Raw genomic sequence first — 20,175 nt, 5'->3', positions numbered from 1 at the left:
AGGCCATACTGGAGTGGGTAGCCTTTCCCTTCTCCAGGGAATCTTCCCAACACAGGGGTTGAACCCAGACCTGGGTTGAACCCAGGTCTCCCACCTCCCATTGCAAGTGGATTCTTTGCCAGCTGAGCTACAAGGGAAGTCCAAGAATATAGGAGTGGATAGCCTATCCCTTCTCCAGCAGATCTTTCCAACCCAGGAATCGAACTGGGGTCTCCTACATTGCAGGAAGATTCTTTACCAACTGAGCTATCAGGGAAGCCCTTCACAGAAAGGGAAACCATAAAAAATGTAAAGTCAGCCTAGAGAATGGGGGAAATCTTTACAAATCATTTACCTGATATGGGTTTAATATCCAAAATATATCAGAAACCCACACAACTCAATAGCCAAAACACACACACACAAATCAGATTAAAAAATAGGCTGAAGAATTGAAAAAACTTTTTCCAAAGAAGACACACAAATGGCCAAACAGGAATATGAAAATGTGCTCAATATCTCTTCGTAGATTTGTCTATTTCTGATGTTTCATATAAATGGATTCATGTAATATGTGGCCTTTTGTGCCTGGATTCTTTCATTTAGGTTTTCAAGGTTCATTCCTCTTACACCATGCACTCAGTACTTCACTCTTTCAATGGCTGAATACTATTCTATTTGTGGATGAAAAAATTAATAGTCCATCTAAGAAAGAAACAAAATTTTCTTTCAGCCAGTCTGAGGATTATAATCCAAGAGACAATATTTCAGAAAGCTCTGAGGACTGTTCCTAACATTTGAGGTCAAAGCAAAGTTAGGTAAGTTTTTGAGTGAAAAGGTTATATATCAAATGACATATTGACAGTTTACGCAACCCAGATCTGCACCCTTACAAGATTAAAGGGATCGTTGTCTCTAAGGAGTCATCTTGCTGGCACCAGAGAAAACTGCTCTTGATATGAAGCAGGCATTCTTATGTCTTCTAAGAGGGCTGGTTAATGCATTTGCACAAGGTACCCTAAAGGGAGAGGGTGGCCTAAATGTAGAGAAGGAATTTTCTTTTTTCTTTTTTTTGTTATTGTCAATCTTTTTTGTTCAACCCTTTTCTTTTTTAAAATCGGGATATAGTTGTTTTATAATATTATGTTTAGCATAGGGAGCTCAGCTTGGTGTTCTGTGGTGACCTAGATGGATGGGATTGGGAGGGTGGGAGGGAGGCCCAAGAAGGGGGGATGTAGGTAGGCTAATATAGCTAATTCACTTCACTCTACAGCAGAAACTAACACAACATTGTAAAGCAATTATACTTCAATTTTAAAAGAAAGAAAAAAAAATTTTTTTTGCCTTAAAAATAAGTTTGTATCATCATGTATGGATACACAACAATTTGTTTATCCATTCATCCATTGATTTTGTTTCCACCCTTTTGCTTTGGGGAATAGCACTGCAATGGAAATGAAGATACATGTATTTGAGAAACTGTTATCAGTTCTCTTAGACATCTATCCAAGAGTGCAATTCTTGAGTCAGGTGGTAATTCTATGCCAACCTTGCAGAGGAGCTGCCAAACATTTTCCATGATGGTTGTACCACTTTACAATCCCATCAGCATGAATGAGCCATCCAATTTGTATACATTCTCACCAATACTTGCTTTTTACCTTTTTTATTTATAACCATCATAGTGGTTGTGATGCAATAAGATTTCTGAACCTTTGATTTTCTGTAACTAAAATAAAAAATCCAAATGGTTAAGAATCTGTAAGAATTTTCCAGAGATATTGTTGTTCAGTTGCTCAGTCATGTCTAACTCTTTGTGACCCCATGGACTGTAGCACACCAGGGTCCCCTGTCCCTCACCATCTCCCAGAGTTTGCTCAAACTCATGTCCATTGAGTCAGCGATGCCATCCAAACACATCCTCTGTCATCCCATTTTCCTCCTGCCTTCAATCTTTCCAAGCATCAGGGCCTTTTCCAATGAGTTGGCTCTTTGCATCAAGTGGCCAAAATAGTGGAGCCTTAGCTTCAGCATCAGTCCTTCCAATGAATATTCAGGGTTGATTTCCTTTAGGATCGACTGGTTTGATTGCCAGAGATAGGGGGAGAGAAAGGAGAGGAAAGAGTGTGGAGGGAACCTGCTTCAGGAGGCCTCTGAGCCTTCTATGGACTCCAGGGACAACTATGCTCTCTGCTACATAGACAGTTGGCTAGTAGGGATCCACAGAACGTGACTGATATAAAGGCCCTGGGTGAGTTATTTAAACCTCCTCAGCCTCAGTTGCCTAAACTATAAAACGAGAGTTTACAGCTATGTCTTTTCCTCCTAAAGGAGTGCATGCCAGGCCAAACAAGCCCCTGATCCATGGCCTGAAGGGCTGGGGTCCTGGATCTGCAAGTTGGCCTCCTGGTGGCTTTGACTAAAGAGAACATGTGGCCTCGCCCATCAGATACCTGACCCTTAGCAGACCCTCTAGAAATGTGCACTCATATGAGTTCATAAACAGTTGACTAGTATCAAGACTTCTAGAGTAAACACAAACAATGGAATGTATCTTTTGTCAGGAAATTACAGTGAAAAATAATTAAAATTGTTAGCAGTTCACTCAGTGTGAACTCTTCATTTTGTCCCTCTTTATTGGTTGTGTCTAAATGGCTCGTTTTACCACCTGCTGTGTGTGGAGATACTGAATCACAAATGTTTAAGACATTATTTCCTGGATTCTAATTGGGGTTAGGGGTGTCTGTCCTCCTGTGTGAGTTCAGGGCCCTGAGTGGGACCTCCAGCCCCACTTTCCCCAACCCTGTAGGATGCCAAGGCTCCGTGGGTTGGAATCCACCCGCCCCCACTGTCATCCTCCTGGCTTGGGGGAACAATTGTTTCTAGAAAGTTCCCAAACTTGAGTCCACTGTTGGCAAGGAAAAGATAAAATCCCAAATGAACAAACAGGAGTAATAAAAGCACATTCCCTTCTTACGGACACAGCGTATTTATAAGATTCAGTCAGAATTCCAGGCAGTTACCAGATCCTTTTTCCCGGGCTGAGTCACTCATTCTCACCCTGAATCACTAGGAGTATTGGATGCTACTCATTACAGGCCACCCAATCTCTGGATAAACTCCCTGAGCCAAACTAAAGCTTATTCACCTGGGAGTTTGTACATCCTGGGAGATGGGAAGGCCAGTCTATGATGGGGTGTAGAAGGCTGGTTTTGCCTCCAACTGGGATCCACTTTGGATTACAAATATGTCTCAGGCTCCCTGTGGGATTGGGCTCCATAGAAACCACATCTTCAATTCAGCTTTCCCTTCTGCCCCATTCAGGTCCCCACATCCCTTCCCTTGAGACCACTCTCTCAATATTTGTGCCAGAACCCCGTATCAGGTTCTGCTTTTAAGGAAGCCAACCTAAGACAGTGACTGAGTCTGAGCTAATGCGTGTACAGTGCCATTCAGCTGAGGGTCATGGCGGTGTTGAAATTCAGCCCCAACTCTGTGGTCTAAGCAATGCAAAGACCACATTTACCCAAAGTCACTTGTCCTCATTTGCCCAAAGCCACTGATGAGTCAGACTCAGTCTTGGACAGTGCTGGGATTTTAAACTCAGGAGCTCCAACTTCAGAGGCACTCATCTCTCAGTCAGAGTGGTGCTGCCTCCTTATAATAAAGTAAGATAAAGAATACTAAGGTGAGAGATGGTGAGGGCTATATGAGCCAAAAGGTGCCCTTGTGACCCTCAGCCTCAACAATCACAAACTTACGGAAGAGACTGTTGAAAGGTCTGTTTTTCTTATTCACCTCAGAGTAAATTGCCAACTGATAATTCACACCCCTGTATCACCCACAAACAACAACTTCTCCTATGTGACCTCAATACGAACTACAAGTCAGGAGGTTAATCACATCACTACCACCTAACCTCAGAGCCCCCAGGCCCCCACCTGCCCAACCATGTCCTTGTAGCAGGAGGACCCAGCTCTTGAGTTACGTCAGGATGTCACCTCTTTGTAGTCTCCTTCATCTGCAACAAGTTCAGTCCACCTCTGGTTTTCATGATGTTGCCTCTTTCAAAGATTCCAAACCAGTTACAAACCAGGAGGAGAATCCTCCCCTACTTGGGTTTGTCTGACTCTTCAGATTTCCTGCCTCCTTGGCAGGATTATCACATGGGTGAAGTAAGTTCTTCTCACTGAGTCCCATCAGGTGAAGCGCCATCAATTTATCCCATTCCTGATGCTGCTGTCTGATCCCTTGATGAAAGGGGTGTCTGACAGATTTCTCTGCTCTGAGGCTCCCCTTTCCCTCTATAATTAGTGGGCATTTGGAGGAGCAGTACTTTGAAGCTTTGAGTTTCCTTATCAAGCTGCAATATATATATATATATATATATATATATATATATATAAAATACACATATATAATACATATATATATATATATAAAATACATACATACATATATATATGTACATACACAGTCCCCTCAGCTTGGCTCGCAACACGTCCCCCTCAATGTTTACATTTCCCTGCTTTCTAGCCCAAGATGGTCCATTGTCATCACATACTTTCCCAGCCCTGGAATCAGCCATTTCTCTAAGGAGCCCTGGTTCATTTCAGTGGCAAATGATATTTACAATCCAAGGTCTGGGTATAAGGTGTGCTTATTGCTAAGAAGGTGTCTGTAACACACATTAGGGAAAAGGAGTAGGTATTATGTGTTTCGTAGCTACACAAACATAAACACATACCTATTTGTCTATATCTGTATATATCTGTCATCTATCTGTATAGAAATGCATGATTCACCCTGATAATTCAGTTTCAATCACTGACCAACAGGGTTTCTTCTAGTTTCTCCATCTCTGAGCCAGTGACTCCTTCTCCAACAGTGAGAATGCTGGCCTCCACCATCTTTCCTATTTATTACTCGATCAATCCTCCATTATGACCCCAGTCCACGATCCATCCCTTTCCACTCACAACGCCCCCTCACCCTATGGGCCACGCCCACAAGTGAGTATTTTGGGTTTCCTCACCAGGGCCCGACTGCCACCCTGCCGACACCCTCCCCTCCTTTCTTGGTCTCTGACTTGGAGCCACTGTGCCTCCTACTCTGGCCCCACCCTGCAGTGTGAGGCTCCCACCCTCTGTGGCCCACCTACTGGTTTAGGACTGCATTGTCCAGGAAGAAGGGGAAGGCGAGGGGAGGGAAGGGGCAGGGAAGGGGAAGGAGGGGCTGTGTGCAGTTTCTGACATCAACTGAAAGTGACCAGTGCTTGCAGCCTTTCTCCCCAGTCAACCATCTTTTATTCCATGTTTACGGTGTTAAGACGGCTGGGAGTTGAGGGTGGAATACAAAGAGGGATGGAAAATATGTGCTCCAAAAAAAGGTAGATTTAAACTAAAAGGGTAGATTTAAAAGGTAGATTTCTAAACACTGGGCAAAGTCATAGTCAATTAACTCTTACCTATTTAATATGTTAAGATGGAGTTTTGAAAATGGCCCCACCCACCAGCAATTGTGATAGTCAAAAACTATTTGGTCACTACATCCCTAGACTGAGTTGTATTCTTCCACCCTAATGTGCACAAAGGCATCAGGTGATACTCTTGTAAACAGATGTTTATTGTCTTGCCCAATATGATGTTTTATTTAGCATATTCAAAATATAATTTGTGAGATAAATATTGTTCCAGTCACCATTTTAATTCTTGTTTTCATTAAAGTCTGTCAATAAGATTGTTGAGAAGTCTTCATTCTGATCAGTGCTCAGGAAGAGTAGATAGTACTAGCTGGGGTGGATGGAGAGTGTCCTATGAGAACCTGTGAAGCTGAGTATCTGGCACTTACTAGTCACCTCCTTTGTATGACACATAGTATATAATAATCCAGGTAGGTAGTGAGAAAGCTAAATGATTATGCAGAATCCCTACTCACCATCAAGTACAGTAGGTGAAGCCCATCTTCATTTATTGGTTTTATCAAAGTAGATCACGTCTCTGGTGTTGTGAGATGCAGCTTCCTTCAAAATCAGAGTGAAAATCCTTAGAGAAAGTCAGGCTCCACTTGTGGTCCCATCTCTAGGCACAACCTTTAGAATAACAGGTTGTTCTGGCTGTATAAGTCCTTGAGTGTATAATTTCAGGGGGATCTGCAACAGGTAAACAAGCACATGAGAACCAATTAATGAAGCCCTGCTAACAACAACAACAAAAAAAGTAGACAAGATACTGCTTTATAACTGTCGGACATGACTTAACGATAAAAACAACAACAAAGCTTCTTCCAGCATGATATATATTGGAATTTTTTTAAACTACCAGTTCAATATGTTTAGTAGGTACAAGGGCAGATAAGGGGACAGCCAGGCTGTCTATATTTCCTTAAATGAATTTTAATAGTTTACATCTTTGAGAGAGTTGGTTTATTTAACATACTTATAAAACATGTGGGAATAAAGTTGCTCACAGTATTCCCTTATCATGTCCTATCAGACTTTAGCTTCCACTTTTATTGAGATATAATTGATTTATAGCAGTGCATATATTTAAGGTATACAGCATAATGATTTATTTATATAGGTCATAAAGTTATTACCACGGTAAGTTTTGTTAACACTCATCATCTCATATAGAAAGAAAAGAAAAAAAATAAATATTGTTTCCCCTGTGAGAGAAGTCTTAGGATGCAATCACTTACATCATACAGACATGGTAACAACAGTCACTGTGCTTTGCATGACAGCCCCAGTACTCATTTATAACTGAAAGTTTGCACCTTTTGACCACCTTTGCTCAATTTTGCCTGTTTATCTTTGATTCTTTATATTTATTCTGAGCTGTGTCAAGAGGGATAGTGATAACATTCATCCCTCATTCATTCCACAAAATACCTATTTGAGCATCTATTCTGTACCAGGCTTGATACAAAGTCAGGTTGGCCTGTGTTCTTTATTGATTTAAATTTTAAGTAAAAATACTGACTATTTAAAATGCACCAGATTCTTAGGCATTATGGCAAAATTTCTCCATCAGTTTTACTATACAAGCAGTGGCTGAGACCCGCTGTCAGAAGAGCCTCTCTAAGTTCTGGTGGGAAAGAGCATCACTGAAAAGTCATGATGAAAAGTTGCTGCTCTCATGACTGTGCACACACTTCCTTCCAGTGAATTTGAAGCCAAATTTAAAATCTTTCTTCCATTCAATGCATGGTGTGCAGTCCTGCCATACTAACTGCATTGACTCCAGATGACCTTTATAGTTGGGTCTTTATGAAGCAGCTGATTTAGCCCTTCAGGGATGATTGACAGTTAAAGGTTTCAGGTGACTCCGAACAGATTCTCTGGCTGATAGAATAAGTTATCCTTTGAATTGATAACTTGCCTAGATATATAGAGATCCACCAGTTAAAAGACAACTCCCAATAAAACGTTAATGCAGAAAGTGAACTGCTGACCTGTGTTTCTTTACAAGGTTTGAAGGAGAAGTTCTGAAGCATTCTGACGAGAGCGAGTTTTATGTTCATGAAAGCAAACCTCATGCCAATGCAGTTTCGGGGTCCAGATCCAAAAGGCAGGTAGACGTAAGGATTTATGCTGTCCTTGTTCTTCTTACTGAACCTGGACCCACAACAGTAGATGAAACAAGTGAATGAAACAGAAAAACCAGAAGAGCTGCAGGTCTGAGGTTCTAACTTAACTCTTGGACCAGTAGCATAAGGAGATTTCTGTGGGCTGGTAACTGATTACTGCTGTGGTAAGAAAGATAAGTTCCACTCCCTGGACCCTACAGAAGCTTTCACTCCTGTTGAGTTGAGGTAATGGTTATTTAAAGAAAATGTATCCTTAAACTCTAAATTTACATTCAGGCTGGTGACATGCTCATTCTCTGAAAGGCAGTTAGGAAATGAATCTGATTGAAGGAAACATGGGTTCCCATCTCCAAGCACACTTATGTCACTCATGTGCTCATGGGGGAAGGAAGCAGGAGAAACATCTCTGAGTATTTAAATTGTTATATTTCAATTGCTTTCCCTCTTTTCCCTTCCAATCGCCATGTGTCATTAACTCTCTACCTCTCTCTGCCACACACAAAATGCTTAGGTCAGTAGAATTATGTCAGCATGTGATGCCAGGTTACTCTAGAGAATCACTGATTTCTTTGTCTATCTGTTCCACTAGCCTATAAGTTCCTTGATGGTTAGATCTCTGTTTTATACAAATTTGACTCCTCAATATTTGAATATGTCAAGGAAAAATGTATATTTGGGGAAAGTGATAATAGCATTGTGGTTACATGTATTTAAAAGAGTCCTTATTTTGCAAAACATTATGCAATATTTACCGACAATGTGGTAAAATAATATGGAGATAGGAGGGCAGTAGTGTCATGTGAATGATGCAGACATGGGTTGATGCTTCTTAAGCAGGGAATAGACACATACAGATACACATTGTACAGCAGAAACTAACACAACTAGCAATATACGGCAGTAAAAATGTATTTCATAGGCTTGTGTCTACAGAATATACTTGTATATGTGTCAGTATATATCCATACTTGTGTATGTTTTAAAAATTCTCCATAGCAGGCCTTTGTAAATACTTGGTTTCTCTCTCCGTGGCCCGTCCCCGACATAGGCAGGTAAGCACCAAATCTCTGCTTGACGGCTAAATGAATGAACGGGAAGCACAGTGAGTGGTCTCTGATTTTAGGTTCCTGATGCTGCGGGAGGGGGAGCTGCCGAGTTTGAGGGAGAAACAGTTTCCCTGGTCCAGAACAGAGGACTTGGTGGACTCTGACGCTTCCATCCACAAGTACTGTGTGTCACCCACCACTATGGCAGAACCTGGACATCAGGGCGAACAAGACAGCCTTTGGTCATCAGGAGGAAATGAAATGACAACCCATAGTCAGGGTGAAATGAAAGTCCAGATCCCAGCCAGTGCCCGAAAAGTTCATTCCAAACCTCGATCCCTCACACTAAATGGGAGAGCATCAACTCTATCCGGAGTTCAAGCTGTGCCCAAACCAGACCTTTGCTCCTAATTCCTGAAAAGGACACTCAACCGTTCTCCAAGGAGGAAGACTAGACGTCTAGAGAACAGAGGGCTTCTCTTTGGAAAGTCACCGAAAACTGAGACAGAAGGGAGCTGGCCCAGGTCTGCAGCCACAGACAGAACCAGGGCCCCTGGGTGCTCCTCCATCCTCAGTGAGGCTGCTTGAACCACAGGGATGAGACCTCTAAGCCTGCACTCCCACAATAATAAGAGGAAACAGCAGCCATTGTTTAAAAATAAGGAACATGGGAACATGTGTGAATTCGAAGAGCTAGCAGAGAATAGAGAGAAAGGCTTAAAGGAAATAAAAAGCCTATACACCTGAAGTAAGACAGTAGTAAGGTAACTTATGGAATATGCATACAAACATATGTACATAGAATATTCTTTATAGTTTATTATTAAATAGATCAAGCAGTTTAGGACTAAATAATATATAAGAATACCACCCAAAGTTTCAAAAATCTATATATGCATAGAAAACTGTCCACAAGAACACACATTATTAATGAGGCCTATCTTAGTGTATTAGGAATAAAGACAGCTAATAATTTTTTTTTCTAATCTAGTTTGAATAATTCAACTCAAACAATGAACACAGTTAAAGAGAAAAATCTTTTAAGCAATAAAAAGATATACAAGTAAATGATTGCATGGTCATCCATTCGACACCTACAAGAAGAGTTGTCAGAACACACAAGCACCAAAAGGGATGAGGGTGGGTGTCTCTTCTCCAGGGTCTTGTACCTTTCAGGACAGAACTCCTCAGGCTCTGGCCAGAGTTCTGGGTTGTTGTGAAGAACGAAGAGTGGCACCACCACTGTTGTCCCTTTGGGAATGGACACCCCATGGATTTCCACATCCTTCTTACAGACCCTCTCCAGTCTCCCAGCAATTGGAAACATTCTCAGAGTTTCATTCACCACCATGTCAAGATATTCCATCTGTACCAGGGCATCGTAGGTGGGAGGGGCCTCGGAAGAGAAAAACAGATTTTGATAAATTAAAGATTTCGAATCAACCTTCAACTCCATCAATGTAGTCCTATTGAAACGTTAGGTGCTCCAGGGAATAATTTGAATTGGTCAAGGACCCTAGCATTTATGGACATTTTAGTATCTATCATGTCCTCTGACCTCTCAAGGGCCCATTGAAATGTAGAATAGTGATGACTGGGGAGATACTGGTACAGTGCCCTAACCAGGGCTTGAAATCCTGCACATCATCATGCAGTGTACTTCTTTCTCAGGAGAACAAACGTGAGCAATAGACTAAAACCCTTATTCTTAAGTGAAATAGGCCAAAATCACTGTTTCTTTTTGAAAGTGAGGCCACACATAAGTACCAAGTGAAGAGAATGTGTAAAAGAGCAAATCCCCTATTCAACATGAAGGCTCTCAGTTGAAGGCTCCTGTTGCTCATTCTTTTCATTATAGGTATATAGTTTGGAAATACTACATTAAATGAAAACTCTGTAAATAATTTGGGGAGAAACAAATTCCTTTCTAAACCAAACCCACAAATGAAGAGTAAGACAGAGTGTTACCAGCAGCACAGTTTCAGTTCTAGAGGAAGTTACAAGGGAATCAGAACTCTCAATTTCACCCTCTGTTGCTGGAAGTGTCCTCTATTGTCCCTTCAGGTGTGACCAGAAGGTTTGAAGGTCTAAACAAGTCACTCCAGCTCCAGGGGCCAGCTCTCCTCATACCACAAAGAACTCCAGTTTTTGCAGATATCTGCAGAAACCTAAGATCATGGCATCCAGTCCCATCACTTCATGGCAAATAGATGGGGAAACAGTGGCTGACTTTATGCTTTTGGGCAGATAGTAATTGAAGCCATGAAATTAAAAGATGTTGACTCATTGGAAGGAAAGTTATGACCAACCTAGACAGCATATTAAAAAGCAGAGACATTACTTTGTCAACAAAGGTCCATCTAGTCAACACTATGGTTTTTCCAGTAGTCATGTATAGATGTGAGAGTTGGACTATAAAGAAAGCTGAATGCCAAAGACTTGATGCTTTTGAACTGTGGTGTTGGAGAAGACTCTTGAGAGTCCCTTGGACTGCAAGGAGATCCAACCAGTCCATACTAAAAGAGATCAGTCCTGGGTGTTCATTGGAAGGACTGATGGTGAAGCTGAAACTCCAATACTTTGGCTACCTGACACGAAGAGCTGACTCATTTGAAAAGACCCTGATGCTGGGAAAGATTGAGGGTGGGAGGAGAAGGGGACAACAAAGGATGAGATGGTTGGATGGCATCACTGACTTAATGAACATGAGTTTGAGTAAACTCTGGGAGTTGGTGATGGACAGGGAGGCCTGGCATGCTGCAGTTCATGGGGTCGCAAAGAGTCGGATACGACTGAGTGACTGAACTGAACTGAACTGAGACTAGTGAGGGTGGTATGTGGCTGTCACATGGGGTTATATTTAAGGGAAAACATTGTAGAGGGTAAGGGTGGCTCAGGAGCCAACACCCTGGATCACAGCTTGACTTGATCACCACCAGGTACACGACTAGTGTCTGGAAGTATTTCATCTCCCTGTCACTCAGGTTTCTCATATGTCACATGGAGACAGAGGGAGCTGACCCTCTAGAGGGTTGTGTGGTAGAGACACTCACTGCTCCCCCAGCATCCATGTAGGCCCCATATTTCCCAGCCCATCTGAAGTTATGGGAAACCAACTTTGCCAATGGGCTGTGAACTGAGCTGGTTATGTCAGTTTAGAGACAAAATATTTGAAAAGTCAGTGAGTAACTCTCAGGTTCTCATTCCCCAGATAAAAAGAATGTTTCAGATAAGGTAGTTATAAGAAAGTGGAGCCTCAGCCTGAATCCGCACGGGACTCTGTGGAGCAGAATCTTGTACTCATTCCTCCACTAACAACCCATGTTGGATGTGCAGATGTGGGTTAAAAGCAAACCTTTGCTATGAGAGCCCCTGAGATTTTTAGGCTAATCTGTTACTGAGGCATAACCTAGACTCTCCTGACTAAGACGGAATTTTATGAAGGTTAGATTCATTCATCAATGGAAAGTGCTTAGATAGACATAGATAGTAAGAAGTAAATATTAGCCAATAGTGGTGTTGTTATTAAAAGTATTATTATAAAAAGAGGAGAACACAATGCTTTGACTACTCTCTGTCTCTTAGTGACTTTTTCATCTTATTGCACCAAAATAATCCCAAAATAAGATTTACCAGAGAAAACACATCACCTGTAATTTAGGTAGGCGCTACGATCTATCCTTATCTTGCATCTAACTCTGTGATACCCTCCCATTCTCATTCAGGTTGCTCAGGTGGCTCACCTTGAATCAGTGGAAAGCTGGTTAGTGCGATGTTAGCAGCCTGTGTGAAAGTCACCCACAAGATTGGGCTTCTTGATCTTGACACCTACCGTTGCCCTGAGCTGCCGACATGTGGAACATGAGACATGTGTAGAGCATGTGTGGAGCTGAGTCAGCCCAGCTAGTTAGCTGTGGCCAGCCTAGATCAGGCAACACTCAGACCACAGCAAGTCCAGCCATAGTGGTAAAGAATCTGCCTGCCATGCAGGAGCCGCAGGAGACACAGGATCAATCCCTGGGTTGGGAAGATCTCCTGGAGGAGGGCATGGCAACCTACTCCAGTATTCTTGCCTGGAGAATCCCATGGAGAGAGGAGCCTGGCAGTCTACAGTCCACAGGGTGGCAAAGAGTCGGACATGACTGAAGCAACTTAGCCTGAAGCATGCATTCATGCAGACACTACAGCAACAGATGTTTACTGTTAGATTCCACCAAGATTTTGTGATTTTTTACATGGCATACAGCAATATGTGATATGCCAACACCAGCATTTTTTCCACAGTACCTACATTCCTGTGTGTGCAGTGCATTATCTATGTTTCCCCTTTGTTTTGTACACCTAGATCCTTCTTAAATAGTAGGTAAAAGATTTGAGGATTATGCTTTCTGCAAATACATTCAAGAAGCAGCAAGAAGCCATTCTTGCTAAGGCTTCACCTTCCTCCTCTCTCTCCGGGTATCATCACTCACCTTATTGGGGAAAGTTGCATCAATTTCCTCCTGCAGCTTCTGCTGGACATCAGGGTGAGTGGTCAATTCATATATAATGAAGGAAAGAGTATTGCTAGTGGTCTCATAGCCACCAAAAATAAAGATAATACTTTGGGCCACGAGTTCTATGTCAGACAGAGCTAAAAGGAGACAAGAGATATTTTATATTATATAAAACACATCAATATAAAACATCACAGTTTAGATGATGAGAAATCAAATGAAACCGCCAAATCCCTGTGGGGAAAATATAAAAGCAATTAGAGTCAAACTGAGAGTGTTTTGTATTCTCAAGTCTTCCAAGGGAGGGGAAATATGTATACCTATGGCTGATTCATGTTGTTCTATGGCAGAACCCAACAATATTGTAAAGCAATTATTCTCTAATTAAAAATGAGTAAATACATAAAAAAAACAAGAATAAAGCAGAAATTGTTTTAATCCAGTTTTCTCACTGTCCATCATTTCTGCAGATGGTAACTGGAGCCATGAAATTAAAAGACACTTGTTCCTTGGCAGAAAACCTATGACAAACTTAGACAGCATATTAACAGCAGAGATATCACTTTGTCAACAAAGGTCCATATAGTCAAAGCTTGGTTTTTCCAGTAGTCATGTGTGGATATGAGAGTTGGATGTGACCATAAAGAAAGCTAAATGCCAAAGAATTGATGCTTTTGAACTGTGGTGTTGGAGAAGACTCTTGAGAGTCCTTTGGACTGCAAGGAGATCAAATCAGTCGATCCCAAATGAAATCAGTGCTGAATATTCATTGGAAGGACTGATGCTTATGCTGAAGCTCCAATACTTTGGCCACCTGATGCAAAGAACTGACTTACTGGAAAAGACCCTGATCCTGGGAAAGATTGAAGGCAGGAGGAGAAGGGGACGGCAGAGGATGAAATGGGTGGATGGCATCACTGACTCAATGGACATGAGTTTGAGCAAGCTCCGGGAGTTGGTGATGGACAGGGAGGCCTGGCACGCTGCAGTCGATGGGGTTGCAGAGAGTCGGACACGACTGAGCGACTGCACCGGACTGATAATATTCTTGGCTCCCTGATCTTGACTGTGCTGCCTCCCCAGTAACACAGTTCGATAATTTTAAGAGATAGCATTTTTGTCTAACAAACATGGTGTAATCAGTATGTCCCTTGGAGAAAGCTTAAAGCACTTTAACTATAAGTAATACGGGGCCATATTCTCTTTCAGAATAATTTAAATTACTCTAGTTAAAGTATAACTTGATTCTTTGATAGATTGGACAAGGGTAAGGCCACATTACAGGATAAATTAAACGATCTTTTATCTAAACATGCTTGTAGGAACTTAAGAGAACAATAGAAGGCTCTTTCTACTCAAAGTGTGCTCGTGGACCAGCAGCATCACCATCTGGGAACTTATTAGAATATCAGAGACTCAATTCCAAACTATAACAATGGAATCAGAGTCTGACCTTTCATAAGATGTGGTGATTCGAGTGTAATACTTGGGCTAAGAAGCAGGGATTATGCAATTGACAGGCATCAGGCAACAGAAGACCTGAGGCACATGTCTTCTCTGGATGATCTCAGATAGGCACAGAGACTGACTAAAAGCTAGAGTTGTGAGCGGGCCTAGTCTAATCAATAGCATTAAAATACCAGAAGGAAGGATGTGTCTGTGGAAGGACATTTTTCAGTATGCACCATAGAAAAATGAGGTCCAGGGAGTGGAATTAGCAATGCTGATTCAATCCTGGCCTGAAGGTCATCTTCCTCAGTACATGCCCATTGTTTACTCTCCTTTATGCTCAGCCAAAAAACCTTGTAATTATAAACAGGTCTCTTCAATTTCTCCTGAGAGACCGAGCATGGTCAGTCTCTCAGCTATTTGATGGAACTGAAGTAGGACCTTTGTTACTTAGAGCACTCAAGTCAATGCGGTACCTGCCCCAGCCAAGCGATTCACAATGAAAACAGTACAGAATGAGTGGAAGAGAGATCTACAAGATTCTGATTTCTCCATGATGATCTCTGTGATTCTACTGTGGGTAAATTCAACTATCAAATTCTTTCCCCCAGTGAGCATAAACCCCATGATACTCAAAAAAGTTTAAAGCTGTACTAATATGTGGCTATTTAAATCTTAATCAAAATTAAATACTATGCTTAAATGGCACTAACTACATGTTAAGTGCTTAATAGCCACATATGTCAGGTGGTTACTATATTGAACAATGCAGACACAGAATACTCCTTCATCTCAGAAAGATGTATTGGACCATGTACTTACATATCTAGATAGATATTATAGATTGAAGTAGATTTAAACACAGTTTTAGATATATTTATAGTGGTGTGCTGGTGTCAGATCATTCTTGCTCCAGAACAAATTTTTTTAAATTCAAGAGTTTTGTGACATGGTTGTCAGATGATTGGTAGCTTAAAATTAAACATGTGGGAGTAATCTTGTCATGGAATAAACTAATAATCAGGGCTTTCTTGTTGGAAAGAGAGAATTTGTGTACACCTCTTGTTATGGGTAGATATGGAAATGCTTATGTTTACTGTCTTGTATAAATATATTTTATGTTCTTAGCTTTGTCCACTGGAAAGATCTAGAAGCAAAGAAACCCTAGAGGCAATGAGCATTCCTAAGATCCTAGATTGGGATTTCTAAATACAATTTCTTAATAAAGGGAACCTGAGCACCTTTGAAAAAACAGCTGATTCCAGGGCTATTCAGGGGTAAGAGAAACCTAGATTGTCTTACACCAGAAAGTGAGGAAGTTCTTAGAAAAATATAGTTTAAAGGACAGTGGAAACTCTGTATGTGCTAATGGTGCATCCTTACACATTTGTCAAAACCCATGGAATGTATAACACTAAGAATGAACCCTAAGGTCAACTATACACTTTGGATGATAATGATGTATTAACGTAGGTTCATTGATTGTAACAACTGCATAACTCTGGTGTGGTCTTTTGATAGTAGGGGGAAGATTGTGTGTTTTTGGGCCAGGATGTATATTGGAAATCTCTATAATTAGCACTCATTTTTCTTATAAAATAACTATTCTAAAAACAGTCCATTAAAAAAAAAGATTTAAAGTGAAGAAAGGAGAAAAGAAAAAAGAATATAAGATCCTACTTGAAAAAGCTCCAGTGGACAAACCAGAAAGAATTTGAGAATCAAAATGAAAAGTGATGTAAGAGAGTACATGAGATCATGCTATAGAAATATAAATGAACAAGTAAGCCAACAAGAGAGAATGGAGAGCTTCCCTACAAAGGAACATCAACTCTTAAATACAGAAGAATGATGGGATCAGAAAGTCATCATGTTATAACCATCATGGTAATGATGGTTTTAGTCAGAAACCATCCATGAATGATAAAATAAGTAGGTGACAGTTTGAAGAGAAACAGTGTATTCCCAGTCTCAAAGGCTTCTCTCACAGAGAAGGGAAAAAAATAATCTCTAGAGTAGAGTAAACTCGTAAACACAAACTTAACCAAGAGTTCCAAGTTAAGGTCAACAACAGTGGGGCAATGTGGATCTGGAGGAGTCTGAGAATTTATATTAGAACAAAGCTCCCCAGAGGTTCAGCTGTAGTGATCCACTGACCATGATTCACTTCTGGGCATGACATCCTTGTTATACTTGGCACTTTTGAGCTCTGAACAAAGTTATGCCTGAAAACTTCCAGGAAGTACCACAGCCTACTCTTTCTGCACAAGTGTCTTTCTTCAATTTGACAGAAATTCTCACATGCCTGGAAAACTTCCTGCATATTTTGAGAACCGCACCCTTCCTATGCGTCTTCCCATAGTGGCCCCTGTGAAGCTCTCTGTGGTTACCTTTATGGGTGTCAATTTCTTTGGAATTCTGAGAGTTAATCATTAGCTGAAGTAAATCCACTCGATTCTGGAAACAGAAAGAGAAATCAATTTTAGAAATTACTTGTGAAGATAGAAATAAATCAGGAGTGTATATTTAACTTCTTTCCTGAGAATATGGCCCCTTAAAGAGCAAGAGTCTAACTAATATTGCCTGAGTCCTCAGTGAACAAAACCACCCACCTACAAATCTTAGAGACCATGATGCTTCCCTGAGAGAAACCCAGCCATCACTTCCAACTGCTTTTTTGTCTTCACTCTCTCTGATCTTTGGTTTCTTTGACTTTTGAAACAGCTTCTTAACCAGATCTGCTCTCTCCTGTCACACCTGTTTGCTCAGGAATAGGTCCATGACTTCAATCCTTTTTATCCCCTTCAACTTTAACTCTTAATGAATGGACACACAAATTAACTCCCTCACATTGCATAGGTCACTAGCAGATTTTGTAGAAGCATCTACAAAGTCTTGACCCTCCCAGGACTCTACACATTCTTCAGCGACATCCTGGGTAACCAGCCCATCTCTCCTAATCTGCAGACACCCTTGTGCTGGCCTCATGGCCTCATGAAGGCCAAACTGAGTTAAAGCGCTTGTGGTTTCATTGGCCAGAGAAGACTCCTGCTCACTTCAGACTATGACAGGGCTCAACTTTTTCAAAGACTACAATGTATCAGGCATCTGATAGAGTCTCTCATCAGACAACCTATAAAATATGAGGCTTGGCATTGAAGTAACTCTTTACCAAGCTAATATTTGGTGGAATATCAGTAAAATTATTTTTAATCAGTAACTTTTATCCCTCATATGCTAATTAGCATGCTTTTCACTGTATTTAAACTGCTCTCTGGCTCATAATCTTATTTTCTTCCCCATCCTTTTCCTCTTCCATTGCTCCCCCACATTTTAGAACCATTCTATTCTATATTCTATAATTTTTCTACCTATCTTTCAAAAATGCAAAGATGTATATAAGTCATATGTATACAGTCAATAAATTATCAAAAAGTGAACACCCGCTCATAACTGCCACCAGATTTTACCATTTGTTTATCTGTGAGGCGACTTTCTTTAATCTTCTTTACAGATTTTGTGAAAAAGTCCACAGTACTTTTTGGAAACAGAGTAATGTTTAATATTTCAAAAACTGGGTTGAGGAATGGAAATAATACTGCAGGGAAAAAGATAAAAGGAAGCTTGGTGAAAATGCAAATTTTACTTTGCATTTAGCAAATATAGTTTACCTTTAGCAAATATAATTTGCTCTACCAATCAAAAGAGTAAAACCACCAGGATACTCAATCATGATTCATTGCCTCTAGACCTTTGCTCAGACTTCCAAGTCAACGACTGATAAAGGCCAACCAAGTCCACACATCTAGGGACCATCACTATAGTAGTGAGATCAGTGGTTCCCTCTGCATCTTTGGATTGACCAAAGAACAGGATTACATTCTGGCACCTCATAGCCTTTAATTCTTGGACTAGCATCTCTTTGGATAAACCAGACCAAAATCTGTTACTTCAGTGAATTGTGCAGTTTAAAAAAAAATAGTCATGATCAAAATAATACAGTGTGTGTCTTTCTACCACAATGGAATAGAAATAGAAATCAATAACAGAAGGACAATTAAGAGATATACGAATATGTGGAAATTAAATAACACACTCCTAAATAACCAATGGGTTGTAGAAGACATAAAAAGGGCAATCAAAAGTTACTTTTAAATGACTAAAAATGAAGACACACTATATCCAGTCTGATGCGATGTAGCAAAAGCAGTGTTCAGGGAGATATTTGTGGCTGTATGTTTAGATATTAAAAGAACAAAGATCCTAAATCAAGAACCTAAATTTCCACCTTCACACTCTGAAAGGAGAAGCACAAACAAAACTTAAAGTAAGTAGAAGGCAGAAAATGGTAAAGAGAAGTGAAGAAACTATAATGAATAGAAGATTAAAAAACAGTGGATAAAATCAGTGAAACCAAAAGTTGATGCTTTGAAAGATTTTTTTAGCTACATTGGCCAAGAAAAAAGAGAAAATACTCAAATTGCTAGCGTTGAAAATAAAAGAAGAGAGATTACAAATGACATTTTAAAAAGTACAGGGACTATAAAGAAATCTTTGTATACTCATTATCGTATAATAACCTATATTGGAGAAGAACTTGGAAAAGAATATGTATTTGTATGTACATAGCTGAATTACTTGGCTGTACATTTGAAACTAATGCAACATTGTAAATCAACTTTACATCAATAAAAAAGTAATCTAGGAACAACAGTATGACAATAAATTAGATCATTTAGATAAAATGGACAGATTCTCAGAAAGACGCAAACTGCAGAAAGTGATCCAAAAAGAAACAGTCTGATATACCTATTAAAATGTACAAAATTTGAATTAGTTATCAAGAAACAGCCTACAGCTTTGCGAAGAAAAGTTCAGGTAGAGGTGGTTTCAATGGTGAATACTATCAAATATTTAGAGGATTAGCCCCATTTTTAAACAAACTCTTCCAAAAACTAGAAGACATTGGAGCACCTCCAAAGTGTATGAGTTTGATACCAAAACAAGACAAAAATAGCACAAGAAGGTACCGACCAACATACTTTATCCCATGGATGCACAAATCTTCAACAAAATGCTAGGAAACTGAATCTAGCAACACATAAAAAGTGATACACACCATGACCAAGTGGGGTTTATCCCAGGAAACCATACCAAAGGAATTAAAAAACAATGAGATCATCTAACAGATGCATAAAAAGCATGTGACAAAACCTAACACCCCCTTGTGATAAAAATACTCAACAAACTGGAACAGAAGGGAATTTCCTCAACTTGTTGAGAGTCGTCTACGAAAAACTAAGCAAACACCACACTTAACAGTGAATGACCCAAATGTTCATCAGCTGATGAATGGATAAACAAAATGCAGAATGTCCATATAATGAAATACTATTTGGCATGCAAAGAAATGAAGTACTGATAAGTGCTACAATTTAGATTACTCATGATAAATGAAAGAAGTCAGCCACAAAAGACCACATATTATATGATTCCATCATATCTAGTGTCTAAAATAAGCAAATTTGAAGTGACAGAACATAGATTGAGAAAGTGAAAGTCACTCAGTTGTGTCCGACTCTTTGCAACCCCATGGACTGTCCATAGAATTCTCC

General features: G+C 40.3%; 1 protein-coding gene across 1 annotated transcript in view; it reads right to left on the bottom strand.

Annotated features, from left to right (window-relative positions):
* Positions 1-6,034: 6,034 nt before the first annotated feature.
* Positions 6,035-20,175, bottom strand: part of LOC136160335 (cytochrome P450 3A28) — a 28,454-nt gene continuing 14,313 nt past the window's right edge. The window contains exons 8-13 of the mRNA XM_065923841.1: positions 18,031-18,158; positions 16,951-17,017; positions 13,088-13,248; positions 9,785-10,011; positions 7,435-7,597; positions 6,035-6,130 (exon numbers count right to left, since the gene is read on the bottom strand). Coding sequence (XP_065779913.1) covers positions 6,035-6,130; positions 7,435-7,597; positions 9,785-10,011; positions 13,088-13,248; positions 16,951-17,017; positions 18,031-18,158 — 842 coding nt within the window. The remainder of the gene's footprint in view (positions 6,131-7,434; positions 7,598-9,784; positions 10,012-13,087; positions 13,249-16,950; positions 17,018-18,030; positions 18,159-20,175) is intronic.

Source organism: Muntiacus reevesi, chromosome 2, assembly GCF_963930625.1.
Source record: "Muntiacus reevesi chromosome 2, mMunRee1.1, whole genome shotgun sequence".
Lineage (NCBI taxonomy): Eukaryota > Metazoa > Chordata > Mammalia > Artiodactyla > Cervidae > Muntiacus > Muntiacus reevesi.
Note: the sequence above shows the minus strand (reverse complement) of the source record. Positions and strands in the feature narration are given on the sequence as shown.